We start from the raw sequence: 27538 nt of genomic DNA on the forward strand, positions 1-27538 counted from the left end.
AATAATAGAAAAGACTCCTTTACCAAGGCATTTTTTCCTGACTTTATCAAGGCAAATTTATTTAAATGATTTGGTCCTTATTCTCTTTAAATAAAATTTTCGATTCGACTCTTGTAATTAAAATTTATGTTGGAAGAGTTTTACCCTTTAGCGAATCGATCTAGCTCGATACTGAATTAATTGAGCTCCTTAAGTTTTCAGATATCAAACGATGCATACCAATAAAGAACTTTTTTTTCCTTCATTCTGCTCTACATTGTATCTGCACTAATATTTGTATCTAAAGTCCAATGAATTCCTGGTTAAATTGAGTTTGAACTAGATTAGCTAATTAAGCGGTAAAACTCTTGGAATCTTCTTTATTTACAAGATTAGAATTCAAGAACTTACTTAAAAAGAAAATTACTTGAATTAACTCACGTTTGTTGCTTCTAATCTATACGTATATAATAAATTAGAGTACTCTCACAAAATTTTACTATTCATATGACGAAGAGTTTCCACTTAAGCGTATTGAACAAACACTCAGCTCGTGATTGGACGTCCCTTCATGTTTCTCCAATAATATATAATTTTTTAAACCCTTCATAATGTATTTATTAATTTTATTAAATGTTTCCAAGAAAATAAGTTACCAAACTTATACACCATCACCACCCCAGGCATCATACACACACACATATATATAAGTTTTGAAAAAGAATATCTGAGGACAAAATTTAGAAAGAATATATGCACACGATATTGAAATAGTTTCTGAGCTCGAGTATTCCCCAACTCCTTATTGATTTTTCGTTTGCTCTTTCGTCTTGACTAATGTATTTGTCACATGAAATTCTCATTACTTATATATATTCTTCGATTCCTGCACTCTCTTTAATTCAAGGGAGGATTCCTAGAACAAATTAATTTAATATAATTTAAAAATGCATATTCATTATGTACCAAATATATATATATATATTTATTTATTTAAGACGAAGATAGTTTACTAATGTAATCTCTAATTCCCCATTAAAAAAATACAAAAATTGATATTCTCCCATAATAAGCATATATTCGCATGTCATTATATTGAACTCGCAAATTTTGTATAACGCATTCATTACATTAAATTTCAATACAACTCCATTGGGTTTATTTTTAATCAATTAGTTTTTACAAGTTCAAAGATTACCCATATTTTGCATAACAGGTTATATTTCAAGACATCTCGATTGTATTTTCTTTTAGACTTAATAAATTACTTTTTCCAAATTCAATTTACGAAAAATTACTTAAGAATAAAAAGCCAAATGCATGCATAGGCACGGGATACGTGACTGATTTTTATTAATAAAAATCTACAAAGCTTTGATATACATCAATGCCTTCTCATTTACGACCCATCAACTAAAACTTGGTGTGTTTGTTTTCAGAAAAATATTCAACTCAACTCAACTCAATTCCACTTATTTTCAATTCAACATCACAATCATTACTTTTTTTTATTTTTTAAATTTTTTTAACCATTCAATTCAATTTTTAATATTAAATTCTCTCAACTATTCATTACTTTTTCACAATTCAACAACACAATCATTACTTAATCATTATTTTCTCTCAATTATTTATTACTTTTTCACACTTTTTCTCATAATTCAACCATACAATCATTACAAACCAATTAAAATCAAAACTCAACTCAACTCAACTCTCAATCCAAACGCATACGTTTGGATTTAGAGTTGAGTTGAGTTGAGTTTTGATTTTAATTAGTTTGTAATAATTATATTGTTGAATTATGAGAAAATGTGGGAAAAAGTAATGAATAGTTGAGAGAAAGTAATGATTAAGTAATGATTGCATTGTTGAATTGTGAAAAAAGTAATGAATAGTTGAGAGAATTTAATATTAAAAATTGAATTGAATGATTAAAAAAAATTAAAAAAAATAATGATTATGTTGTTAAATTGAAGATAAGTGGAGTTGAATTGAGTTAAGTTGAAAATTTTTTATAAAACAAACACACCCTAAATGTCTATTCTAGGTTCGAGTTATGAACTTATGATTATGTAAATTTTGATGAATCTCAACCTCCAATTAAAGTTATTTTCACAAGTATTTGATGATCGAGATTGATACAACTTGGATATGATCGAATTCGGGTTCAAATCACCGGAGGCGGTCATTAATCCGATCAGCTTGCTGACCGAATTGACCCCTTCATACGTGTCCCATCCAGAGCTGTTTCCAGTACAAATGGGAAAAGTGGAAATTTGGAAGCTTGCAAAGGCAACAAAAACCATATCTTTGACGACTTATCCATAATCAGTGCATGAAAATGACACATCTCAGACACAATAGAACCCACAAGAACATGGAAGGCTGCCTTCCTGTGTCTTTCCAATTCCTTGCAATTAATACCAAAAGCAAGGGGTCGGCACAAAGATCCAAATCAAGGAGTTAAAAGCCCACTTTTGACAATCAATTATGGCCGCTGACTCAGTACATGCCGTAATCAAGAAAAGGGTATATAAACCTCATACCAGTCTCAGTAGTCATTCATAACCAAACTCACCGTTTCCTTCATCTCAACTTCTCCTCCTGTCCTCAATATAATCAAGAAAACGAATAAAACGAATGGCAAATGCAAGGCTTGCAAGGTTCGTGACGGAGGTTGCACCTCCGCAGTTTGTTAGTGTCATGCGGCACAGAACGCGGAAGATGCTGGACACAATCAGCGAAGAAGAGAGAGACGATATCGTCACTGCAGGCGAATCTCATTCTCCATCTCCGAGGACCAGTTCCTCATCCCCCAGGAGTATTACTTCCGCTTCGAGTTCTGCTTCATTCTCGGTGAATTCAAAGCACTTCCTCCATGAAGTCCGCCAATACCTGTCCTTCTTCGAGAACTGAAAGCTCCTGACTGCTGGATGCAATCACTCATGATTGATAGTCCAATGGGTTTTCACCCTGATGATCGGCTTTGCAAAAGATAAGGGGGTCAGTTCGGTGAACCAGAAGAGCTGAGACCTTAGAGGGAGCAGTTTTTTGAGGAACCTCTGAATGGACAATAAACGGTTTTTAACTTTTGTCATCTCAGATACAAGCATTGTGTAGTTTATCGAACTGATCGAAGCGCTACTAGGTTCCTATGAAAGTTTCTGTTCTTCCTTATGTTTTACACATCAAAACTCAATAAATATCCCCACTACCTTACAGAAGTACTGGTGTTTACTAAAACAGAGAAAGAAATTGAATGGGCTCTCCATAATTCTGCACAAAGAAACTAAAATTCACATTATGCACAAAACAATCACAATACCTCATCAGGACGTATTCGTATCCGATAACCATAGAAATCTACTTTTTGCGTTGTTTCTTCTGATCCCTCGCTTGTAGAGGCTTCATTCCAATCTTGTGCTTCTTTGATGCCTCAGATTCAACTACCTCTTTCAATTTCTCCAGCGCTTTCCCAAACAAAAAATAATACATAAGTTAACAAGATATTCACAAATCAACACCACTTAATTGAAAAAGGAAAAACCCAAGGTTGTGTTAGGAATGAAAGAAGGCAACCGTTGCCAATAAAATCACTTCTATACCAATATACGGGGTGATTAAATTCCATTCGAGGTACTCTTCCGTTATACAAGCAAGTTATTGTAAGTTTTACGATTATTAGATTTATGTGTTGCTCTTTCTCTCAGATTTGAGTTCCAGCAGATCAGATAATTGGCCAACATAGCTTTATACAAAACATACAAAAAATAGTCTCAATGAATTACCAGATGTGTAAGTAGTGCGCAGGGATTCGATAGAACTTGAAGGAACAGAATAAACAGGGCATGAATTGTTGTCAGCTTTCTGCAACAGCTTCTTGAAACGCTTGACCTAGCAAGAAAAACAAGATGATATCGGTTATGATTGGAGCAAGCCCTACAAAGACATAGCTTATTCAACATTTACAAGACATAACCTCTTCTTTACGCAACAAAGTGAAGCACCGGCCACTTTGCCCAGCTCGTGCTGTACGACCAGCTCGATGGATATAAGTCTTGATGTACGGGGGCATATTGTAATTTACAACATTCTTCACCCCTTCCACGTCCATTCCACGAGTCATTGCATCCGACGAAACGAGAACTTGCACGTCACCTTCTCTGAATGCTTTCAATGTCTTACTGCATATTTAAGTAGAGCAAATGGTTCATGCCATTATGATCTGATATGTAATGAGCCAATCTAGCCATAAGACAAAGGAAACATTAACAATGAAAGTTTATGAATTAGACATAACAATGCAATAAAGGTTACCTCCTTACTGATTGGCGTTGAAGGCCTGAATACTCTTTGATCTTCAGTTGCAAATCGGTGAAGAAATTTAGTAGGGTGCATAGACGGTGTGTAGACTCCACAGACGATGTGAAGACAATGCACTTCTCCCCTCCGAGACTTTGCAGAAGCGAGACCAAGTAGATGGGTTTCAGCTTTGATTCGCATATCTGTGAAGACATGTAGGTGGTGGAAGTGAGGGCGAGGCATTAACACATAAAACAGAAGTAAAAAAAAGAGCCTGTTATTCTTCAACTGAAGCTTTTATATTCTTAATTATAATCTTCGAATCTCTTTTGATTGAAATGTTAGAATATAAGAATGATTAAATGATCCCATAGATATAATCTTGGCACATGGGATCTAATCATAGACATGAAGTAAAGATGACCTAAATTGGCAAACTCTTAAGCAGTGCTATACCTAAATCAAGCATCAGTTAAAACATAATCCTAAATCTCAAAATACAAGAGCAGTAGCTTTCTGATTTAGTACTTTAGTAAAGTTTGATGGTTCATATTTAAACATTAAAACAAGGAAGAGGAGACTATACTAAACTACCATGGGTCCACCAAGATAGCAATGGGCTCTTACCAACTTATATGATTCCAATTTTTCTGGGAACCGATAACGTCTCTTCCCAGCTGTCAAGAACAAGGGATGATGCAGGTTGAGTTGGGCAAGCTTGCTCGGATCTCGAGTGAGAGTAGCTGAAAGTACCATCTTCACAAGTCTAGGGTAAGATCTACCCTTAAAGCCTCTTTCAATGCCACTACGTTCAAAAAAGGAGTCCTTTTACTCTTTTATATCCAAATGTTTATAGATCAACGGGGGGAAAAGAATTAAAAAGTCACCAATATGTTTATGCAGTGATCATTGCAACGAGCATATAACTAGGTGTATGAACACACTACAAATTCTCAATAAGACTACTTAATTAACCAATTGCTTCTAATGGCAATTACAGAAGCTGATAAAATGTTAGGATAAGTCACTTTTCCAAAGAAGAAGAATATTTGTTAGGATAAGCTATTAAGCCTGGCCCTCTCAGCCTAGAAACAATTAATCATATTAATGAAAGAACGCAAGATTGCGCTTAGTCTGAATCAGATCAACCAGGCATAAGCTAAAAAGTATATTTTTGCCACCAACCAGGTTTTTACTTTTGGCTGGTGTCCGACAAGAACTAATGAAAATAGTGGGAAGCCAAGAACTCACCATCTCCTAATGGTTTTTAATGAACCGAATATGGGAAGGGAGAAATCCCTTGTATTAGAGAGGCCTCCATCGTTAGCTTCAGTAATTCGGAGCACAGTTGGTAACCAGGATTGGTATGCCTCTCTAAGTAGTCTATCTGTTTCATCGACTACCTGAAGAACAACACAAGTATATTTAATAAAGTATTTTTTGCACGGATGTAAGAAACAACTAAAAGGGCATCAAAGATTCAAAAGTTCATGAAATACAACAACGTGGGAGCTTATATTCCTACAGTCCACACCTAACTTTATTATTTGATATCTTTTAATAATTATAGTTTAAAGCAAGGCTATAATAGCGAGTATGAATCCTCTCAGTCAATTATTCCATCAATTAATCAATGTCAGGAAGCACAGTAAGCGTGGTATCTTTAAGTTGTGAAAATAGCCAACAAATTGTGACAGGCCGATATGTAAATAAACAAGAAAGCATTAAATGCTTACAAGATAACAAAGATGCTCGAGTGTAAATCCCTTAGTAGAATTGATATGATCCATGAGTCTTCCTGGAGTCGCCACCAGGATATCCACTGCACTTTGTAGCTCTGGGGGAGGGCCCTCTGGGTCATAACAGATGCCTGCCTCGTGCTTCGGTCTCCTTACAAGATTCGAAATTTCATCGGCAATGGAAGATTGACCGACTGCCAAACCAACAGACAGTCCTACCGCAGGAGCAATAGCATCAAAACTTCCTTAACCTGAATCAGGAAAAAGGGGGAAAAAGAAAAGGAGGTTAATTAAAGGAGCCAATCCATATCTCAAGTAGATATTCAGAAAAAAGAGAGAGAAGGGAAATCTAAATGTTTAGAACCTGCAAGGCTAAATCTCGAGTCGGCAACACCACTAAAGCACGAAGACAATTAACAGCACGAGTGGAAAGGACCTGCACGATTGGTAAGGCATAGGCTAAAGTTTTCCCACTTCCAGTTGGGGAGTTGATACAGAGGTCTCGCTCAAATGCGCCTGGTCCAATTGTCTCTTGCCACACTGCAACTTGCACTGGGAACAGTGAAGATATGCCCATCTTCTGCAAAGCCACCCTCAACCTAAAATAAAACAAGACAGTGAATAAAAAGACAGATGCCACACCAAAGGATCTTGGCAACAGGTTGAGGTCCTAAATTGTAATGCTCTGGTGTCTGTTCTCTAAACTAAAGCGAGAGCAACATCTTTTCAGAGGGGCCAAGAATTACAAAGGCAAACACACAAAGGTTTCGGTCCCAGTGCGTTTGAGACAAGAACATCTCTTTTATTACGAAAACCATCCTCATGCAATGACAAGCAAAAGCTTTCCAAGACGATATAATAGCATTGGTTAATTCTAATTTCATCCGGAATCCAATGCACATGGAATCATTGAAACAGGATGAGATATCTTTAGGAAAATTCAACCTTTTATCTATACTTTAACATATTCCAACGGGAAAAAAGAGTGCTTCAACCAGCTACACATCAATATAAATTCAAGAAAGCTTGGAACTTTACTGCCAGGTGGTCCTATATATCTGAAAAGATATGCTCTATGCAGAGAAACAACTTCACACAATGTTTTTTGCGAGTAATAAATGGTCTGCAGTCGATGGAAATCACCAACACAAGTTGCTGGACATGAACAAAACAGAACTCTTATGTACAAGAGTGGAAAGGTAGTAATGACTAGAGCAGTACCGGGGATCAAGAAAAGGGAGGAGATGGAGCTGACATTCCTCCGACAGACTGACGTCCACCGGGTTCCTCATCCACGGCAGCACCGGTACGCTCTCCTCCTTCTCTTCTTCTGCCATCTCTGGCGGCTACAAAGTAGAGGGACAGTAGAGATTTGTGAGCTCCTCGCCGCCACTAAAAGTGAAACAGTTGCTCAAGGACTGCTCCCTGCTCAGACAATCAGCACCATAGCCGCCGACCAGGCCGCAGTGAAAAACATCAGAGAGAGAAAATCCAGTAGCGGGGGAGAGAGAAGAAAAGCAAGCAGCCAATACATTTGGGCCGGACTCAATTTCAAGGCCCAGAGCCCATATGTGTTTGGGCCTACCCAATTTCATGGCCCAAGAACCATTTTGTTAGTCGGCCTGCCTTCTCTCTCTCTCGCGCCCCCGGGAGCTTCTCCGTCAGCTGCTCCCGCCGCCGTAGCACGGCGCGGCTGAAGTGAAAGTGGTGACAGAGTTCGTGCGATCGCGTTGGGATGGTGTTCTTCAGACATCGATGCGGTAAGATTAGGCTTCGGTCTGCTTATGTTGATGCTGCGCTGACTGTGAGTGTGTCAGAGCTCGCTCGTACAACTCCACGGCATTTCTCGTCGTCTTCTTCGATAAGTCCCGCTTCCGGGGCTGTTTCCTCCGACGATGCTGCCGCTGCTCAACGTGCCCAGAAGGATAATTCCGATTGGAATTCAGATGGGCACAGTAGATTTAGGCGAACGGATTGTGGAGAATCTGGGGGGTTGAATGCGATTGGGAGTGTGAGGGACTCTGGGAGTGAGCAAGAACAGGACTTTGGTAGTGTTAATGTCGATGAAGAATCCGAAGATGAAGAAAATGTGGACAATGAAGAGGGTGATGGCTCTGAAGATGATAGCTTTCCGGCGGGTTGGGGTCCATTTAAGAATTCCAGCGAAGGAAGATATGTAGACCAAAGGGCTGAGGGTATGGAAGGTGAATATAGACACCCATTGGTACGAGAAACTTGTCGTCTGATTCAGCTTCACTCAACTTGGGACCCGAAGCTTGAAAGCAAACTGAGGCATTTACTAAGGAGCTTGAAGCCGAGGCAAGTTTGTGCTGTCCTCCGCTCTCAGCAGGACGAAAGGGTTGCTCTCCGGTTCTTCTATTGGGCTGACCGGCAATGGCGGTACCGGCACGATCCCATTGTGTACTCCACGATGTTGGAGATTCTTAGCAAGACCAAGCTGTGCCAAGGTGCTCGGAGGGTTCTGACGATTATGGGCCGGAGAGGAATCAAGCGTCCCCCGGAAGTTTTTCGATGTGTGATGTTGTCCTACAGCAGGGCAGGGAAGGTGAGGGATGCCCTGCGGATACTGACACTGATGCAGAAGGCGGGAGTTGACCCCGATTTGTCTGTGTGTAACACTGTCATTAAGGTTTTGATAGAAAATGAGAGGCTTGAGAAGGCCTTCAAGTTTATGGAACGTATGCAGATAGTCGGCATGATGCCTGATGTCATTACATATAATTGCTTGATTAAGGGGCTCTGTGATGTGCATCGGGTTCAAGATGCTGTTGAGCTGATCGATATGATGCCAGCTAAAGATTGCTCCCCGGATAAGATTAGCTACTACACGGTTATGGATTTTCTCTGCAAGGACAAGAGGATACAGGAGGTGAAGGATATGATGGAGAAGATGGTGAGATATAGTAAGTTGGTAGTAGACCAGGTTACTTACAACCATCTTATCCACGTGCTTTCAAAACACGGCCACGGAGATGAGGCACTTGAGTTCTCAAGGGAGTCCGAGCGGATGGGGTTTCGCATCGATACAGTGCGCGCAAGTGCTATAGTTCATTCTTTCTGTAAGGTGGGAAAAATGGATAAGGCAAAAGAATTGGTGCAGGAGATGTTCGCGAAAGGTTGCATCCCGGATGTGGTGACATATACTGCTGTGATCAATGGTTTCTGCAGAGTGGGTAAAGTAGATCAAGCCCAGAAGCTGCTCCAGCAGATGTACAGGCATGGTTTGAAGCCAAACACGGTTACATACACGGCGTTGTTAACTGGACTATGCCGGAATGGAAACTCACTGGAGGCGAAGAAGATGATCGACGTGAGCGAGGAGAACTGGTGGGTCCCTAATGCCATAACATACGGCGCTGTGATGCATGGGCTACGCAGGGAAAATAAGCTGTCCGAGGCCTGTGATGTGGCTAGGGAGATGATGAAGAAGGGCTTTTTGCCAACGCCAGTTGATATCAATTTGTTGCTTCAGTCGCTTTGTCATGAAGGTAGAGTGGATGAGGCCAAAAAGTTCATGGAGGAATGCCTGAACAAGGGCTGTGCTATTAATGTGGTAAATTTCACGACAGTGATTCATGGATTCTGTCGGAGAGATAAACTGGAGGCTGCATTATCGTTGCTTGAGGACATGTATCTGAGCAACAAACACCCGGACGTATTCACATACACCACCTTAATTGACTCCTTGGCTAAGAAGGGTCGAATAGAAGAGGCGACTGAGCTTGCAGTAAACATGCTGAAGAGAGGTCTACTTCCCACTGCCGCCACGTACAGGACTGTTATACATCGTTACTGTGAGCTGGGAAGGGTTGAAGAGTTGCTGCTGTTGTTAGAGAAGATGCTTTTGCGGCAGAAGTGTCGGACAGCATACAATCAAGTTATTGAGAAGCTCTGCATTTTCGGGAACTTGGAGGCAGCTCAAAATTTGTTGGGGAAGGTCCTGAGGACAGCTTCTAAGGAAGATGCCAATACCTGTCATGTGCTGATGCAAAGTTATATGAGCGGAGGGTTTGCTCTGTCAGCATATATAGTGGCCTGCAGAATGTTCCGAAGAAATCTGATCCCGGATTCAAAGTTATGTGAGAGGCTGAGCAAGAGGCTTGCGACAGAGGGAAAGAAGGAGGAGGCCGATAAGCTCATGCTACTTTTTGTAGAGCGTGGATGCGCTGTAGCTCAGAGTTGAATTTGTGGTCTTTCGTATGTTGGGGAGAACTCCTTTTTGCAGGCAGAATACGCCCCATGGTCGATTGAAGGTACTGGGCCACTGTCACTTGAACTCACGTGTGATGAACCTCGAATCTGTCTCTGGACAGCCAGCTCATAACAAAATAGTAAAACGGCCTCACACAATGGAATTGGTTGACGGAGCAACCCCCAAGCTGTGAGGACGCATCTGACGAGGAGGCGAGCACCCTCTAAGGTGACCACCGTACGAGCTAGTGCACCATGCGGGGGCAGGCAAATGGGAACCGAACTGAGAACTCGAACCACTTGGCTGACTGACCCCTTCATATTGGTTTAAGCAGGGTGGGGAATGACTGGAGCCAATCAGAAGTGCTCAGACGTCCACACGAACCGCCAAAACTGTAATAGCATGTTTAAGAAACGGAAGATATTATGTCGAAATCACTTGTCGTGCTTGTATGCTGGATTTTGTTGTTTCTTCTATTCGATTAAATACGAGAAATACCTCAAAATTCGAAACTGAAACTGGATAGTACTAAGTAGAAAAGCAGGAAGATTTGAGGTCAGGCTTCTGCCATTGGATTCGTATTGCTTTTGCTTCGATGAATATAGGACTGCTCTATCCAGCTATATAAAGGAATAAATTGTCAAACTACTCATCGACTTAAAAAGGATAAATTGCAAGGTTGCTTATTCTTGTCGATGAAACATATGTTATTCTTGCAAAAAAAAAAAAAAGGGATGACAGAACAGGAAGGGGCTGGTAAAGTGTTGCTCCGGGTTCACAATTACTTGGTTCCTGTAATGACGATGTGTGTCAGATCTATGAGGGCTCGCCGCGATCCTCTCACGACTTTGCCATTGCCCTACCAGAAGATCAATCGATGCAGCTGCTCGGTCAGCATGCTCTTTCGCTAGCTCCTTTGCCCTCTGTATTCCGTGGCTCTTCCAAAGGTACTGTAGGGCCTGCAATTCATTCAGAAAAGATCATCTAACGTTTTGTCGTCTGAAAAAGCTTCAGTTATGTATACAAAAATGGAATAAAGGATGATTCGGACACTTACGAGATCTACATTTTTAGGATCTTCAAAGCCACAGTCGACAACCGGGGGCAGTTCAGGAAATTCTTCCATGGCAAACAGTGATGGAGCAGTTACAATTTCCTGCATGACAGCATAAAGAAATTCCAAGTTATGACGGGTGCATTGCCATATAAGTTTCTCATAATTTACCTAAAGCAAGCATTATTCCTGGAAAAAAGAATATATATATTGTGAGACAGATACACTACGTGATGAATGTCGGATAAAGAGTCCTTCCCAAGTGAAGCAGATGTACCGGTGAAATCAAGAACATCATCCATCAATTGAAATGCCAATCCCTGTAGAATGTAGGATAATACGTTATGCATCATCAGTTCAGAACCATTAATGGTATAATGGAAAGACGGTCTTGTTTATATGTACATTCATGTACATGCCTACTAACTAGATTGCTGCCATAGGCATGGGCCAAATTTGCAGCTTCAGCTGTTTGATCAGCGAGGAGAGAAATAGCCTTGCAGCTGTTTGCAATCAATGATGCAGTCTTGTAATACGTCTTTTGCATATAATACTCCATCCTCCATTCATAGAAAAAAAAACTGGCATCAAATTCTATGCTTGTAAAAACCCAGTCCGAATGTTCAGCCCGTAACACAATGCGAATTAAAGGCTTCAAGCAAGACAACAGAGGCGGAAACAGAGCAAGATTTAAATGATTTGTAGCATGCCATCAGTATCACAGTTGATCATAGAATAAATCGCACACCTACACCGTCGGTCAGCAGATGCAATCATCTGCATGTAGGTCTGTACATGCAGTACCGTCTCTATAGGTATGATCGACTTTCCACCTCAGCATTCTCTCGATGAGAGTGATCTAACTGCATCGACTAAGGAAGTAATACAAGGAGCCCCGTCATGTGGACCTACGATGAGTCTTCGAACCACCTCTACATCCATCTAGATTGAGTAAACTCCAGGCACGCATGCATCATGGTCCCAAGCATGGATGGCAATAAATCACAACCTATACTTCCGAGAATTAGTTAGATCATATTAAGTAGATGATTCTACATCTAGTTATACGGACTACATTTGATGAATGCACCTGGCAAAATCGTTGCAGATGTAACACTTTGCAGTTAGAACAACACAATCGAAGTTTAGAAAAGTAGGCTAGAGCTGCGTATGATGATTCTATATTTCGGGAGATCTAAAGTACTACCGTCAACTCTTTAATGTACTAATTACTAATGAACCAAACTTTCAATAACACGCAGCCACGCAGTGAGCACAAGGCGAACTATTCTTTCGCCTTTTACTAAAGAATACCATGTGCTCGCCGTATATAGTGGCATACGCCAATTTTTGGAGAGTTCTTCGTCTCTTGACGGAGGCTCCACTTTAAAAAAAAAAACTTTCAATAACCTCAAATCTTAAAAAATTAAGAGCTTCTCAGAAGGACCAATATTAAGACGTCATCATCTTTTCTTTCGTGTTTCCACACCACACTTCTTATGTATTTCCACACGTTTTGTTGTGTATATGTTTCATGTATGTTCCCTCTTCTTTAACATGTTTGTATCCCGGGCAATGCTCCGATTCTCAGGTTGTTGCTCACGCAGGAGTACCGACTACCGAGCCCAACAATGAATGAACGGGGAATGATGTACATTAATTGGAATCATATCAAATCTACACAAGAGAATTGAATGTGAAAGAATAATGGGCACTTCCCTCTGGATCATCTCATCATAATATTATGTCGAGGACGTCCCTTGTTTGATGAGCTCATGAAACTCTTCATTGGTGCTCTTGAGCATCACCGGCAGAGGCAGCCTTGCCCTGCTCCGCATGGCCTCCTCGTGCCTCGGCTTTATCCGCTTCTCCAGGCTGAATGCAAAGTACTGAGGGAAATCCTTCAGCTCCTCCAGCGTCCTCTGCATCTCCTCACGGAAGAACTCAAGCTTGGGCTTGAAGTTGTTCTCGATGCTGAACGTGAACAGCGCAGGGCACCTCAGGACCATATCCACTGTCTCGTCCCTCAAGAACCCGATGCTCTCCAAGTACTTGAGCTTCGGGATCAAGGTGTTCTCCACGCTGGACACCAGCAAGACAGGGTCCTGGTAGGCCAAGGCCTGCAATGGCCGGGATAGAGTCAGAAATTTCCATCATCATCGCGTCTTATGATAAATTGTTGGATGATATTAGACCGATGTGGCATGTTACATATGAACCAAATCAATGATTATCAAACACATACAGGAAAGTGTTAAATCATTCGCATCAAGGAAATTAGTAAGATAACATGCGTGCTTTCTCGATCAGGAAAACCCGAAAGCGCATTATGATTCGGGAACATTATCATAAACAAAGGTCACGTTTTCGATGCAATTTTTGCCAATTCATTGAACCGTGTTAATGATAAGACACAATGGCAGGGCAGGGCAGGGCAGGGCAGCTCGGTCCTTGCCTGCAAGTCCTTGAACCCAAGTCTCTGGAGGTAGAAGAGGGCGGGCTTGAGCTGGTCGGGGACGCTGGATACGAGCAGGCGGGGACACTTGTTGACGGCCCTCCGGAAGCCATGCTCGGGGACCTTGAGGTCCTGGGAGAGGAAGGCGAAGACAGGGGCGAGGTCGGAGCGGATGTCGGAGGTGAGGATGCGGGGGCACATGCCGAAGATGCGGGCGAGGTCCTTCTGGTGGATGCCCTTGGACTGGAGGAAGGAGACGACGGAGTGTATGGAGTGGAGAGAGACGGAGTGGAGGGAGGGGTTGAGGGAGAGGGCGCGGCCGGAGTCGACCCCCATGATTTCGAGGCAGAGGATCTTCTCCTTGAACTGAAGGGAGATGTTGGAGTGGGCAGGGGAGTAGAGCGGGTGCTCCTGGAGGAGGCTGCTGCTCTGAGGTTTAATGGCTGGCTTCGTTGACAATTGAGAATTGGGATACGATGAAGAAGATGAAGATGAAGAGTAGCAGCAGAATGACGAGTGCAATGGCGATGCTCTCATGGTGTTTGGATGGATGGACTGAGCGGAGGAGAGTGATGAGGAAACTGAGACGATGGGCTCGTCAATTCTCGTTTCTCATCTGCTCATTTTGAGCTTCATTTATTGGTCAGAAGGGTTGCCACGTGGAAAACTGTCCGAGACCGATTGGCCAACGATTGATTGCACTGATTTTCTCCATCTTTCCTTTTTCTTGCCAACTAGAAGACATGCCAGGCCATATGCGCGGGCTAGTACTATTGCATTTTGAGTCCAATCATTTTTTTTTTCATTAAATATTTTCTAAATATGCAGATATGAAACATAATCGACTGATATCGTGAATAAAAAAAATACACTGATATGTAGGTACATATGCTGACTTATTTAAGAAATGTTAAGCAAGAAGAATCTTTTTTTATCATCTTAATTTATTATAATTTTATTTAAGGAGTTTGCGGTATACTTAGAAGTAAGTCTTTATATATAATACCTAATTCTAATTTGAACATTTCGATACCCATGCAATATAATTATAAAACATCATTTCACTCTCAAGTTAAAATTATAGTGCAATTCCTATTTGAAAAATGACTTCCACTCTCGACAAATTTAAAAAATGTGAAGCAAATGAAAAGTAAATGGCTTTAGTTTTTGAAAGGTTTCTCAAGCAAAAAGGATAAGAGAAGCAAGTAGCATCGGCTTCTAGGAAACGTCTCGAGCAAAATGTGAGAAAAGATTTTGCATCCTAATTCATTCGAAAATTGGCAATTTCAAGTGTTTATCCATATCATTCATCAAGTATGATTCTAATAACCCGGGACATAATAAATCCTTTAGTACGACAAACTAAAGAAAGTATTGGACCAGAAAAACGATTCAGTAAAATTACTTTGGATTAAAAGAACTCTCTAAGATGTATGAAGTCTTTACATGATCAGAGTCTAGATAAAGATCTCACAGGCTCTTCTATGAAGTCTCCTAATAGCTTACAGCAAATCAGTAAATTCCTTTAGGACATTACTCCACTTTCCTTTCTAAAGATAATAATGTATGAAAGACTGAAAGTGCAGTTAAATAGGTTTATTTATAACTTAGTCTTTTGAGCTTTTATTGCATGTCATTTCAGTTTCGAAAGCGAGATGTCACTATAATATTGCGTCACTTGTCATGTTGTTATTGGGGTCACACGAAGGGTTGCATAAGGAAAAAGCCTCTGTGTCATACGCGCCATTTCTCAACGCGTCGTCGCGGTTTTTAATATTGATTATAAATATGTCAAGTAATTCCTATGTTATTAATTTCACTAGATACTTATAATAATATTCACATGAATATTATGTTTGTTTAATAAACTCAACCATAACGAATGTATGAATTGATATCTTATATCTTATGCTATTATTAAAGAAAGAATCTGATATTGTAACCAATTTTTTCTATTTTTTATGTCGTTATAAACTCATTAATCAATTTATTCTCGTACTTTTAAGGAATTTATTTTAAAAGAAATTCTCTTAATCAAGAACTCTTTGTTGTTGGTAACCACTTGTAATCGGAATTTTTTTTTTGCCGGAAAAGAAATGAGGCAATTGCAAGTTAACTTGCACCAAAAGAAAATTCTAATTACAAGTGGTTACCAACAACTTCCGATTACATTTATACAAGTGCCAAATTATAATAGACAATCTATTTATAAAAATTCTTCAAATAAGAAAACTCTCGTATTTCCTTAATTAGATTTATCCTTGATATTTGATTTGATTTCAGAATGTGCTAGCACCCTTGCAACCACATTACAAGCCTCATCCGATAATTAATTCCTAATTAATTTCCTTAATTAGAATTACTTGTTTTCTCGACTTAAACATGTTCAATGTGTGTGACGAACTAGGTTCATCACCAAATGGCAATGGGATTATAATATCAACTTATTTGATACTATCAAAAACTCTTTTTGTAACAAAAAACATTATTTCCAAAATGTCATCGGCTTCCAAAGTTATAAGTGACGCCTAGCACCATATCATGACAATCCAAATGGTGACAAATGTATAATTAAAATATTCTAATGAACCTATGATCGTATATGTCATGCACTGAGTCCCTTCACTACAAGATCTCGATCTAGCTAGAGTTACGGTAAATGCCAAGCCCTTTAGCTGATCATATGGATTCTCTAATTTCATTTTTAGATTTGTAAAACTTAAACAGAAACCCTTTTCCATAAAAGTCCATCTACCCCGACTGAGGATTTCTCGATCCAGAATAAAACTCACATCCATAGAACTTTTTTCCCATTTACTCAAGTTAGTGAATCCCATCTTGATTGGACACTTACCTCCAAGTATAACGAACTAGAACCACTATCTGCTGAATACTCAGGCTAAGTACAAATACATTAGTAGTAACAAATTCTAATTACCCATACATGAGATAGCGTTCCATCTCAGGTCTAAGGACTATATGCACTAATACGATCTTAATAACATTCATTGACATTAGTAAATTACCGTATGAGAATTATTTGAACATCACGTTTGACTACTTATTACATAAGCATCCACATGTCCGTCCTAACAACAGTTGTCAGACAGCATGAGACTCACTATTCCATCTTCATTAGTATCTATATACTAATCATGGATACACATAGATGGACGATCTATCCAGAGAGATAATGCCAGATTAAGTCTCCTTAGATCGTGAAAAGTTTAAAGATATTCTTACCGAATTACTCCGCCACTCATATTCTTCACTTTTAAGAATGAAGCATTCAAAATACCTTAAGAATCTTATTCTAATAAACATAAACAATTAATGAATAATAGAATAAATTTCATTGCTATAAAAGGAATTACCCAAATACATAAACCGACTCTAGGACATATCATTAATAGTGGCATTGAGTAATGAGTACTATATATGATTCTGGTATTTGTTCTCATATTATAGAAGCTCTGGAGTACGCATTGGGGGGATAATGTATAAGATCTCGGTCTTGATATGTTCCAACCCAACATGCAGCTTGTGAACTGGGTCTTACGACACATTTTGATAATGTTCATGTTCCTGCCAAGGACTTGTTCTTGCACGAGAAGATCCTCTCTGTGGAGGCTGTGAATTTCTTCTTATATTGCATCCGCCATATGGTAACCATATGGTTCGGTACATCTCTTCCCGAGCAAGCAGGTGAGCTTGCTCTGCAAGGATGATACCGATGAAAGACTTAACATTCATGAAATAATGAACTCTATCCATTCAAAAGCAGCGAAGTCACATCTCTATGTGCACTGTTGGGACAGAATGTGTGATGCGACAGAAGAAGTGGTAAATCGGTACATCGAGAAAAATAGGTTATGACGATCATGTCTCAAGGAAAACGGCCTAGAGCACAACTCACAACCTTCGGTTGTGAAAAAACAAAATTATAACGAAGGAAATAAAATATTCTCCAAAATAAACTATTCCCTAAAAATTGTAAAAAAACGTTCGAATAACATAAGATTGCCTGTTTGAGGCCATAAACGATAAAATTCGGCCTAAATCTCATCTTTTCATGGCCAGAGGCTAGTTGGATATTGAAAGGATCTATAGATCTGGACGAGGAGTAAATGCAGAAGGAATCAGGGGAGCGCAACCACAGGACGACTTCTTGGAGAGGATGAAGAGGAGAAGCTGAGGAAGACCTCGCGAGATGAGCCTATACGGCATAATGTATAGTCTCATCTCAACCATCGATGTTATTAAGAATAATAAAAGCAACATGCTCGATCTCGCTATGACTAGAACAAGATGTAAATTCATATAATGGCCGACTGTAAGTGGTCCCAAAAGTAGTTACATTCTCCGCCTTTCCCTTTCAGCCAAGCATCCTCTAATTTCTCCTCTTCCAAAACAAATTTTCACTTCGGACCACGCCGCTTGTAATTTTCATTTGTTCAAACAATCGTTGCCTTCGATGTGAACGCTCGAAGTCTTACTGTAAGTTATGCCCCTCAAGCTAATTTCATTTACATATCATTCAGTGCAAGCCGCCAGTCGCTCAACCTCGCTCTCTTATCTCGCCTTGCCATCCTCTCAGTTTTTATCTTTTTTTTTTTTTCCTTCCATTTGATTGATCCAGCAATATATGCCACACCGTTTGATTTAGACAGACCATAGTTATTCAATTGCATAAGAAAAACCAGACCTAACGTGCAGAAAATTTTCAACACCGAGGAAGATTATTGTCGCTGGACGAATTTTTGGCCTCAACGAATGTGAATGTTCTTGCTGGAGATATAATATATAAAATCAATGGGAGTCACAGTTGCAAGAGTCAGATCGATGGGCAAAGAAGAGATATAATATGTAGCATCGTGGGTCTTTTATTTCCCCTCTTTTGTCCGTTCCCGCATAGTATTCCTACATTTTAGAAGGAGAAACTGTTTTTTGTTTTCAATTATTGATAAAGAAGCAGTAGGGCACCCGATATTTTCTTAGTAGGGTCCCTTGGAGTAGTCGAATAATGAAAAGTAATATTTCACCCAAAAAAAAAAAGCAATTAGAACCCCTTTAGAAAAGATATGTCTTTTACGCAAGTGTTTCTTGGATAAATAAGTTGCCAGTACATAAAAAATTGAAAGCATTTTTGAAAGTTTAATGATGTTTTTCAAAGGATATATGTGGATTAGAGTAAAAAATACATGCTTGTTTTTCATGTAAAGGATGTATCTCTTTGCGTGAATATGTTGTCATACTAAAAGATGTGTTCTTAACTGTTTCCTTTGATTTGCTTCTTGCTTCGCTCTCTTGTGCTTTTAATTGATTGTAATTTGCTAAATTATTTGTAGATTCTAACAAAAAAAAAATTTAATTAATGGCTCTAATAGTGCAATTACCTTTGAGAACTCTTTCCTATTTAAGTTCATTCGTACTGTAGATAACAATAATTGCTTTTTTAGAATTGCTTATGCAGGTGTTTTTGTTCCGCTTGATAGAACTAATTGTTAATTTATGTTTCTGTACGACTATACTCCCTCGAATCCTTTAATTTCTGTACATTCTTTATCATTGATCGTTCTTTTATATGTGGAATTTTGGTAATTTGCATAGTCGGAGGAAGTCCCAATTTTGAACAATTAATACATGAAGTTCACCTTTTCTTATCAATATGTTATAGGTTTATGCGGATTGACTTCGAAGTTTTGAGTTGGATTCCCGTCTTTCATGGTTCACTGCCTTTACCTCTCGTTTATCTTCTATCCTTCAAGGGCCATGAGTCTTCCCTTCAGACGAAAAAAGCAAGAGCAAATCCAAGTCGTCATTCATACTTTTGAATTCTATTATTGGTTTTGGATATAAAAAGAAGTGCATAGGTCTTTTTCATTTTATTAGGTAAAATACATAAATCATTATCTTGTTTTAATACAAGCTATATTATTATGTTAACATTTTTTGATGAAAAAAAGGAACTAGTTGCATGTGTCTCTACTAGTTCAATTGCTTAAGCAATTTCATACGCATAATTCAGGAAAAAATTATTATCATTAACAATTTTTTATTACATAAATCATTATCTAGAGTTTTCTGGTAATTTTCTCAATTACTCAAGCAATTTCATACGAATAATTCTAAAAAAATCAGATTCAACGCGAAAAATCCGAAATCAATATACAATGTCTCAAATAGCAATTTGATGTTACAGAAAAAATTTCAAGATTTTTTGAGCTCGTAACTATTTATTACGAATTTATCACGCTTAAAAGTGATGATAATCATATTTAAATACTGAACAACTTCAAAAAAAACTCCAGAAAATTTATCCTTTGATCCCTACACTTTTCCAAATTATCAGAAAAAATTTGGGCTCAGAAACACATCGCGTTACTCTGATTGTGCGCAAATTATCAAGATAAAAAATATTTTTATTTCCGACACTCTCACGTAAATACTGTCATTTTACAGGTATCCAAAAATTCTGAAAAAATATTAAAAATTAGAAATTAAATTTGAAACCCAAAGGCGAAAATAGAGCGGCCAACAGAGGCCGAAGATGCTCGCATGTGCCCACACGCTCCACCGTGCGCGTGCCACAAGGAGCATGCTTCCTTTTTTTATTTTCCGCCCAGCGAGTCGGCGAGTGTACCTCACACACCACCTTCCCGGACGCCAACCGAGCCTGCTTCTCTCTGCCAGCCTCAGCCTGGCAAATGGAGTCCATTTCTGGAAGAACGAACACAAAAGCTACAGGGATGGATTCCCACTACATAATCGATCTGGAAACAGCACGATTCGCAGCACAGAAACCTCGTTCTCGCACAATCTCTAGCGGGGGCACAACCACATATTTCACTTGCTCTCTCCCTCGGGCACTCTGTCCATATACACGCACATGCATGTACTGCCCCAAAAGCTCTCACTGTGCAGTCTCTCATTTTCTCCGCCCAGTGCATATCTAATGCACCCCAATCTTTTTTTTTTTTACTCGGTTTATACACCCCCAAGCTGATGCGAAATACCTACGCATGTGGAGCAACATTAAGCAGCTCTTACAATCTGCCATTATATCGTCATTAATCTCAAGTTAACGACCGAAATAAATGGCAGGGCTTACATATTTAATTATTCTGTAACCACCACTCCGACTAGTTATTACTTTATACTCATCAGGAGGGTAATACGGAGTATTGCGGGTCGATGCATTCAATATTGAAAGACAGTCGGGCTCGAATTCGAATAGGGTTCTGATTTTCGAGTCGGGCTCCTCGTGGGAAGACCAAATGTCCTTCATGCTCCTCCACCGAGAAGGCTTGGGAGAGAGTTCTGTCTGCTGTTGGTCAAACTAGAGCTATTGGTGATTGGCGAGAAGAGTTTCAATGGGGCTGTGTTACTATATGAGTAGTCCTCTTGACGCTTGCCTGGCAGGCCCACCTCTATCATATCTCGGAAAGCTAGGAATGAAAAGATCCATTCTGGGGTTGATTGCTCTGAAGAACGAATATGGAGTTTCACTAGAAATGCTGTGCAGGGACGATTGCCGGGAGCAGCGCATATAACGAAAGAAAGCTTCCCTTCCGGACAAAAAAAAAAAACAAACAAAGAAAGCTGGAAAAACGGAAGCGGGACAGTTGCGGGGAGGGGCAAAATAAATATAATCTGACCGCAAAATGAACATAATCAATTAAAATTAAAGTGCAATATATTATGTTAGATTTTGGGAATTCCGAATAGGTCCCGGCCAGAACCAGATAAGCTCCCGGAAAAACAGGTTGCAAAAAGCCTTTCGAAGACTTGGGTGTTAAATGATTAGTTTTCTTCTTTCTCTGTTTGGCCTTATCCTGTATTCACTTTTTGGGTCTCACTGTATAGACCAGCGTGTCCTTTTACTTTTGGTGCTTTTTGTGCTTTGATTGAGTGGGCATCTTCTTAAGTCACTTTCTCCAATCGTTCTGGGGCTATTTTTGTAAACTTCATTATTCGTTTGGATTCAAAGAAATTTTAAAATTTTATTTTAATTTAATTTTATTCACAATAAAATAAAATAATTCATATAAAATTAAAAAGTAAACTATATTTATATAATTTTTTTTCAAAATTAAAATAACATAACTCATACAAAGTTAAAAAGTGAACCCCATACATAGCCATTTATACTACTCTTTTTCAAAATCAAAATAAATATTACTTTCAAATCAAACACAACTTATATTTATTGGTAAAGTATAATAAATAGCGCCCTGTTTGTCAACGAGAATTAGTTCAAACGGTTCGGTGAAAAATAAAATTTCGAGTTCGAGATCTTGCGAATGTAAAAAAATATATTCTAGAAGAGTTTTACTAATTAGTGAACTAATCCGGCTAGACTAGATTAGCTTAACTGGATTTTTGAAAACCATGCTTTACGCTTCACAAAAAAAAAAAAAAGCTCCCTCTCTGAGTAAATATAAAACAGAGAGATTACGTGGCCCCGTAAAGATTTGGGATTAATTATTAATGAAATGTATGTACTATTGCATAGCTTTGTCGTCGGGTGGGGGGAATATGATACAATAAGCATTTTCTTCAACCAATCTCTCTACTCTCCACGGTACACAGTACATAAAAGAATCAAACACTCCCTGCTGGCCCTTCTCCTCCACCAAGAAGTCTTGGGAGAGAGTTCTGTCAGCCATTGGTCAAACTAGAGCTATTGGTGATTGGCGAGAAGAGTTTGAATGGTCAATGTACCAGCTAGATTTGAGATTAATTATAAGTGAAATGTATGCATTATTGCATAGCTTTGTCGTGGAATATGATGTGTTAGGCATTTCTTTTCTTCTCCCATCAGCTAGTAAGAGAATCACACACTCCCTGCTTGCCTTTCTCCTCCCACCAGCTAGTTTCCATTGGTTGCAAAGCTAAGCTTTCCTTGCTCCATTTCCTCTCTGGTTTCCTAACTTCTTTTTCATTTCTGCTAGCCCTTCAGTTTGTCTCTTCCTAGCTAGCTAGTTGTTAATTTGCTCATCCCCTTGTTCATTTCTTGCAGCACCACCCAAAAAAAAAAAAAAAAAGAAGTTGCTTATCCCCTTTTCTAGTTAGCATTCTGAACTTGTTTTGCTAAACCCAGAAAAAGAAAAAAAAAAAAGACGCATGGCTACTGATTTTCTCTTGAATCTGGCATCCGGGGTCATTGGGTACACAGTCGGCCCGATTGCTCGTCAAGTCGGATATGCATTGCTGTCTGAGAGCTACATGAACGACCTGCAAGATAAAGCTCACCGGATCGGTGATACTGAACAAGAGATCCAACATAACATTGAAGAGGCTCGCACGACCGAGGCGGGGAACTTGGTCGAGCGCAAGGTCTTGAGGTGGTCCGCAACAGCAGCCGAGCTCAAGCGGGAGGCGGAGAAGCTGATTGAACGGAAGAAGAAAGCTGCTGGTTGCTGTGGGTGTGTTGCCAATCCGATGACCCGCTACAAGTTCGGTCGGAAGGCAAAGCGCACGGCGCTTGCCATTCAAGATCATCTTGCAACTGATGCGAGCAGCTTCGGAAGAATTACTTACCGCCCCTCACAGCAAGGTACGTACGTGGTATTACTATATCTTTTTCTTTTTTTTTCCCTTGGAAATTACTAATTTTTTTCTCGGTGGATGAGAAATAAACTTTCAATATATTCAGTTCAGGAAATTACCATACCATTATAGCGGAAAATAAAGTATGGAAGATGAAGTATGGGGAAATATTTTATTTCGGTATCATAAAAAGTCAAATAGATAAAAAAAAATGATATAACTTTTATAAATGTATTATTATAAATAAATATACAATACTTCTTTACTAACAATGACTAAAAATAATGAATAAATATTTTTAATTATTTTATAGTTTAATGCATGTATTTTACTTATTTTTCTTATAAATAATATTTGAACCCTAAATTTTCTTTATGCATTTACATCTATGGCCCTATATAATCTTGATATTTATCTTTTAATCCCTATTTATTGCAGGGATACATTTGTGGCCGCCCATCATCTCTCTCTCTCTGTTTTTTTTTTGCTTCCAAGTTTTTCTAATGAGCTTTTATTTGCCATAATTATCACTTGATTTTTAAAAAAATTGATATATAAACATGAAATTAGATAATCGGTTGAAGTTTTAGTTACTCTTTACTCCTTCAAATATTTATTTTATTTAAACCTGTATTACAATATGAAGTTTTAATATATTATTTTTGTGCGTAGCGCTGTCCCGTGCCTAATCTGTAGTGTATGGTAATTGGCCCCACCAACTATGTTTGAAAAGTCAAAAACTTTCTTATATTTTCAAATTGGCCTCAACCTCACTTTTTTCTCCATTTCTTCCCTCTCCCATTATCCCGCTCCTTGCCAGCAGACGGTTTGTCCATGGTAAATTGGTCCCATTTCTCTCTGAGGTCACCTCACGCTTCATCCCCCACCCTGCCGGCCAGGGAGGAGGGAGGTAGGGCTGTTCAAAAAGAATCAAGAACCGATCCAAACTGAAGAACCGATCCAAACCGAACCATTCGAACTAGTTCATTTTCAGTTCCGTTAGGTAGGGCATGAACAGTTCAGTTAGTTATGGACCCATCTCTAGCTGGTTAACTATGGTTAACCAAATTGAACAATTTAAGTTTTAAAAAAAATCTCCTCTTTGACTCACGCTCGAATTTAGGGCTATTAAAAGCCGAGCCGATCAAAATGATTCGATTCTTTGGATGTCAAATGGTTAGATTTAGTTACTTGAGTATCGGTCCGAACCGAACCACTTTTACGGTTCAGAAATGGTCCGATCCGCACCATGAACACCCCTACCAAATAGGGAGGTGGGAGGCTGACGAAAGCTTGAGGATGGGTCAAATTCGGAAATGTGAAATAATTTTGAACTTTTTTGAAATAGCCGGTGGAAAAATTGTTGCAGTTTACATGTTGCAGTTTTTTACCTCATCATGGACGTAATGGAAAAATTGACCTAATTGATTGACGTGATGGATGGAGATAAAATTATAAATTGATGGTTTCTCAGTTTAAAAGAGAACTTTATGATATCTTTGTGAATAACTAACCCGTTTAGATAGTGGAAGATGGAAGGAAAGGGAGGAGGGGAGATATTGTATGTGAATTTTTGAAAATTTCCGACAAGATTTCCTACTCTCCCCTCCTCTCCATTTCCCTCGTGCCTAAACAAAACATCAAAGTTTTAGATTTTTTTTTTATGTATAATTTACCCATGAACTATATTATGAATTGAATTGGGTCAGAAAATAACATATCTAGTTTTCTAATTTCCAGAAGGCATTACCCCCGCATCGTCCTCTCAAAGCATCGTTCATCTCCAGTCAAGGGATTCAATGTTACAGGAGATCATGCAAGCTTTGGCGGATGATACTGTGAGCAGGATTGGCGTGCATGGTGTGGGTGGGGTCGGCAAGACCACCCTGTTGTCTCAAGTTGAAAAACAAGCCAGGGCATCGAAGGAATACGTCGAAGTTGTGGCAGCACTTGTGTCGCAAAACCCGGAACTGAAGAAAATCCAGGGGAAGATCCATGAGACAATTGAAAGGGTCCGGATAAAAGCGCAGCAGGAGAATGATAAGAAAAATGACAAAGAGCAAGAGCCCAAAACGATGAGGGTGGTCATAATTCTAGACGATCTCTGGAAGAAACTTGACTTGGAGGAGATAGGAATTAAGGAGATGAAAGATGACATTAAAGTCAAGTTAGTAATGACTTCTAGATATCGTCACGTGCTTGCTGATGAAATGCACTGTCGGCAGGTTTTCCATCTCGAGAAACTGAAGAATGAAGAAGCCTTGAAACTGTTCGCAAACACAGCGGGCAACAAACTTAGTGACCCCCTCTTCAAGCACACAGCAGAGGAGCTAGCCAAGAAATGTGAAGGCTTGCCTCTTCTGATCGATGCGCTGGCAAAAGTGTTGCAGAATAGTGATTCGCCAAAAGACTGGGAGGATGCATTAGAACAGCTCAAAAATTCTGACAGCGTACACAAAGCCCTGGAGCTGAGTTTCAGGCATTTAGTCGACAGCCAGGTCAAGTTGCTGTCCATAATCTCAGGTGTTGATGTAAGAGAAGGCATTTCGGATGAAGCTTTGCTGAGGTATGGTGTCGGCTTAGGCCTATTGGCAGGCAGCACCCACACCATGGAAGCAGCTAGAGGTAGAATGCGAGAGTTGCTCGATGGTCTTCGAGCTACTTCATTGCTGCTTGATTGTGGTGATAACTGTGTCAAGGTTCATGATGTGGTTCGGGAAGCCGTCGTTAGCATTGCTGCCCGAAATCAATATGCTTTGGTGTTGAAGAACAAAAAAGATCTGGAAGAGTCGGACGTCAAGCTATGTGAAAGCAAGGAGATCTTCCTTCCTTATCCTGATATCCGGGAGTTGCCCTGTATATGGGAATGTTCAGAATTGGAGATACTTGTCCTGTTTGCACAAGAAGACCGTCTCCTGCAGGTCCCATATTTGTTCTTCACAATAATGCCAAAACTTAAGGTCTTGCATTTCGCCCGTGCATGTTTCAAGCCCTTACCATCATCAATCCGACACCTGAAAAACTTGCAAACGTTATGTCTTGAATACTGTGATCTGGAGGATGTCAGATTTGTCAGGGAGCTTAAAAACCTCCAAGTGCTCAGCTTCATGGGGTCTAATATCACTCAACTGCCAAAAGAAGTTGGGGAACTCGCAGCTCTGAGATCGTTAGACTTGAGCCACTGCTCGAGACTTGAAGTGATTGAACCGGGCTCACTGGAGGGGCTGGTTCAACTGGAAGAACTATATCTGGAAAAGTCCTTTGTTCAGTGGCACATAAAGGTAGATGAAAAGCAATGTAACGCCAGCATTTCCGAGTTGAACAAGATGTATCGTCTGAGCAACCTAGACATACTCATTCCTGACGTCGACATGCTCCGTGAAGACCTGCAATTTTTCTGGAAACTAGATAAATATAGAGTGCTCATTGGCGATAAGTGGAAGTGGTCTGAGATATGTAAAGGGCAGCGCACGCTAATGGTCACGTTGAAAGGCAATGATATCCTCTCTGAAGAGTGGCTCCAGCTGACTTTGCGGAGGACTGAAGATCTTCATCTGCATGGATCAGATGGAACCAAGAGAAGCATCCATGGGTTGTGTAGAGAAGGCTTCAAGGAATTGAAGCATCTTCACGTGGAGCGCAGTCCCTCCACTCATTACCTTGTCCGCTCAACCAAATGTGCTGCTGAGAGTGCATTTATCGTTCTGGAGTCTCTCTTTCTGGAGAATTTATCCAATTTGGAGAAGATATGCCATGGCCTGCCTGCAAAAGGTTCTTTTGAGAGACTAAAAATTGTGAGAGTCCATGGCTGTCAAAAGCTGAAGAATCTTTTCAGTCTTGCCTTGCTGAGAGACCTTAGAAACCTCGAAGAGATCGAAGTGATTGACTGCGGCATGATGCAGGAAATTGTTGTATCTGAAAGTACGCTAGAGGATGATAGAAAAGACAAAGTCGCCAAGGGCTGTCTAGCAAGAAAGGAAAAATCAACCAAGGATGATAAAATAAAGTTGCATGGTTTACGCCGTATAAAATTGGAGAAATCGCGTAAACTTACAACTTTCTTCACCAATACGAAGGCAGGAGGGGGCAATTTAGCGAAGGATGAATCTCGAAATACAGTTGCTTTCTTCAACAGCCAGCAGGTGAAGAGTAGTCTGCAGTTTGCTTCACTTTCTCTGGCTTTAATATTACTCGTTTTTTTCAACATCGATGGTGTCAGCACAGTCCATCTATTTTTGTCA

At 39.7% G+C, this 27538-nt stretch overlaps 4 protein-coding genes, 1 non-coding gene and 1 pseudogene across 7 annotated transcripts in view; 3 read left to right on the forward strand and 3 right to left on the reverse strand.

The window, feature by feature from the left end:
- Window positions 1–2437: 2437 nt before the first annotated feature.
- Window positions 2438–7601, reverse strand: LOC116190299 (DEAD-box ATP-dependent RNA helicase 1-like). Its single transcript, XM_031519983.1, has 9 exons — window positions 7245–7601; window positions 6377–6622; window positions 6021–6264; window positions 5536–5687; window positions 4912–5089; window positions 4300–4487; window positions 3962–4166; window positions 3771–3876; window positions 2438–3452 (listed from the first exon to the last, which is right to left on the reverse strand). The coding sequence occupies exons 1-9, from the start codon at window positions 7358–7360 to the stop codon at window positions 3346–3348; spliced, it is 1542 nt and encodes a 513-aa protein (XP_031375843.1). The 5' UTR covers window positions 7361–7601; the 3' UTR covers window positions 2438–3345.
- Window positions 7602–7642: 41 nt separating this feature from the next.
- LOC116190297 (pentatricopeptide repeat-containing protein At3g22470, mitochondrial-like) lies at window positions 7643–10754 on the forward strand. Its single transcript, XM_031519981.1, has one exon. It carries the CDS (start codon window positions 7759–7761, stop codon window positions 10225–10227), a length of 2469 nt encoding a protein of 822 aa, XP_031375841.1. The 5' UTR covers window positions 7643–7758; the 3' UTR covers window positions 10228–10754.
- A 31-nt stretch (window positions 10755–10785) lies between these two features.
- LOC116190298 lies at window positions 10786–12226 on the reverse strand (annotated as a pseudogene).
- Window positions 12227–12550: 324 nt separating this feature from the next.
- LOC116190300 lies at window positions 12551–12669 on the forward strand. Its single transcript, XR_004152633.1, has one exon. It is a non-coding gene; the product is annotated as a U5 spliceosomal RNA (small nuclear RNA).
- Window positions 12670–12922: 253 nt separating this feature from the next.
- Window positions 12923–15492, reverse strand: LOC116190296 (transcription termination factor MTEF1, chloroplastic-like). Its single transcript, XM_031519980.1, has 3 exons — window positions 15486–15492; window positions 13746–14356; window positions 12923–13410 (listed from the first exon to the last, which is right to left on the reverse strand). The coding sequence occupies exons 1-3, from the start codon at window positions 15490–15492 to the stop codon at window positions 13033–13035; spliced, it is 996 nt and encodes a 331-aa protein (XP_031375840.1). The 3' UTR covers window positions 12923–13032.
- A 6855-nt stretch (window positions 15493–22347) lies between these two features.
- Window positions 22348–27538, forward strand: part of LOC116190293 — a 34999-nt gene continuing 29808 nt past the window's right edge. The window contains exons 1-2 of one of the 3 annotated variants that reach the window (XM_031519977.1): window positions 22348–23304; window positions 25038–27439. In XM_031519977.1, the coding sequence (XP_031375837.1) occupies window positions 22872–23304; window positions 25038–27439 (2835 nt within the window). In that variant the 5' untranslated portion in view covers window positions 22348–22871. The remainder of the gene's footprint in view (window positions 23305–25037; window positions 27440–27538) is intronic. The other 2 variants (XM_031519978.1, XM_031519976.1) reach the window with 2 other exon arrangements.

Source organism: Punica granatum, unplaced genomic scaffold (assembly GCF_007655135.1).
Source record: "Punica granatum isolate Tunisia-2019 unplaced genomic scaffold, ASM765513v2 Contig00416, whole genome shotgun sequence".
Taxonomy (NCBI): Eukaryota; Viridiplantae; Streptophyta; class Magnoliopsida; order Myrtales; family Lythraceae; genus Punica; species Punica granatum.

Coding starts and splice junctions, on each gene's coding strand:
- LOC116190299 (XM_031519983.1), bottom strand. CDS start 7,360: ATGGCAGAAGAAGAGAAGGAGGAGAGCGTACCGGTGCTGCCGTGGATG. Junction 6,265..6,376: donor GCCTTGCAGGTTCTAAACAT/TTAGATTTCCCT, acceptor AGGTTAAGGAAG/TTTTGATGCTATTGCTCCTG. Junction 5,090..5,535: donor TTAAAAACCATTAGGAGATG/GTGAGTTCTTGG, acceptor TTTTGAACGTAG/TGGCATTGAAAGAGGCTTTA.
- LOC116190297 (XM_031519981.1), top strand. CDS start 7,759: ATGGTGTTCTTCAGACATCGATGCGGTAAGATTAGGCTTCGGTCTGCT.
- LOC116190296 (XM_031519980.1), bottom strand. Junction 13,411..13,745: donor TTGGGTTCAAGGACTTGCAG/GCAAGGACCGAG, acceptor CGGCCATTGCAG/GCCTTGGCCTACCAGGACCC.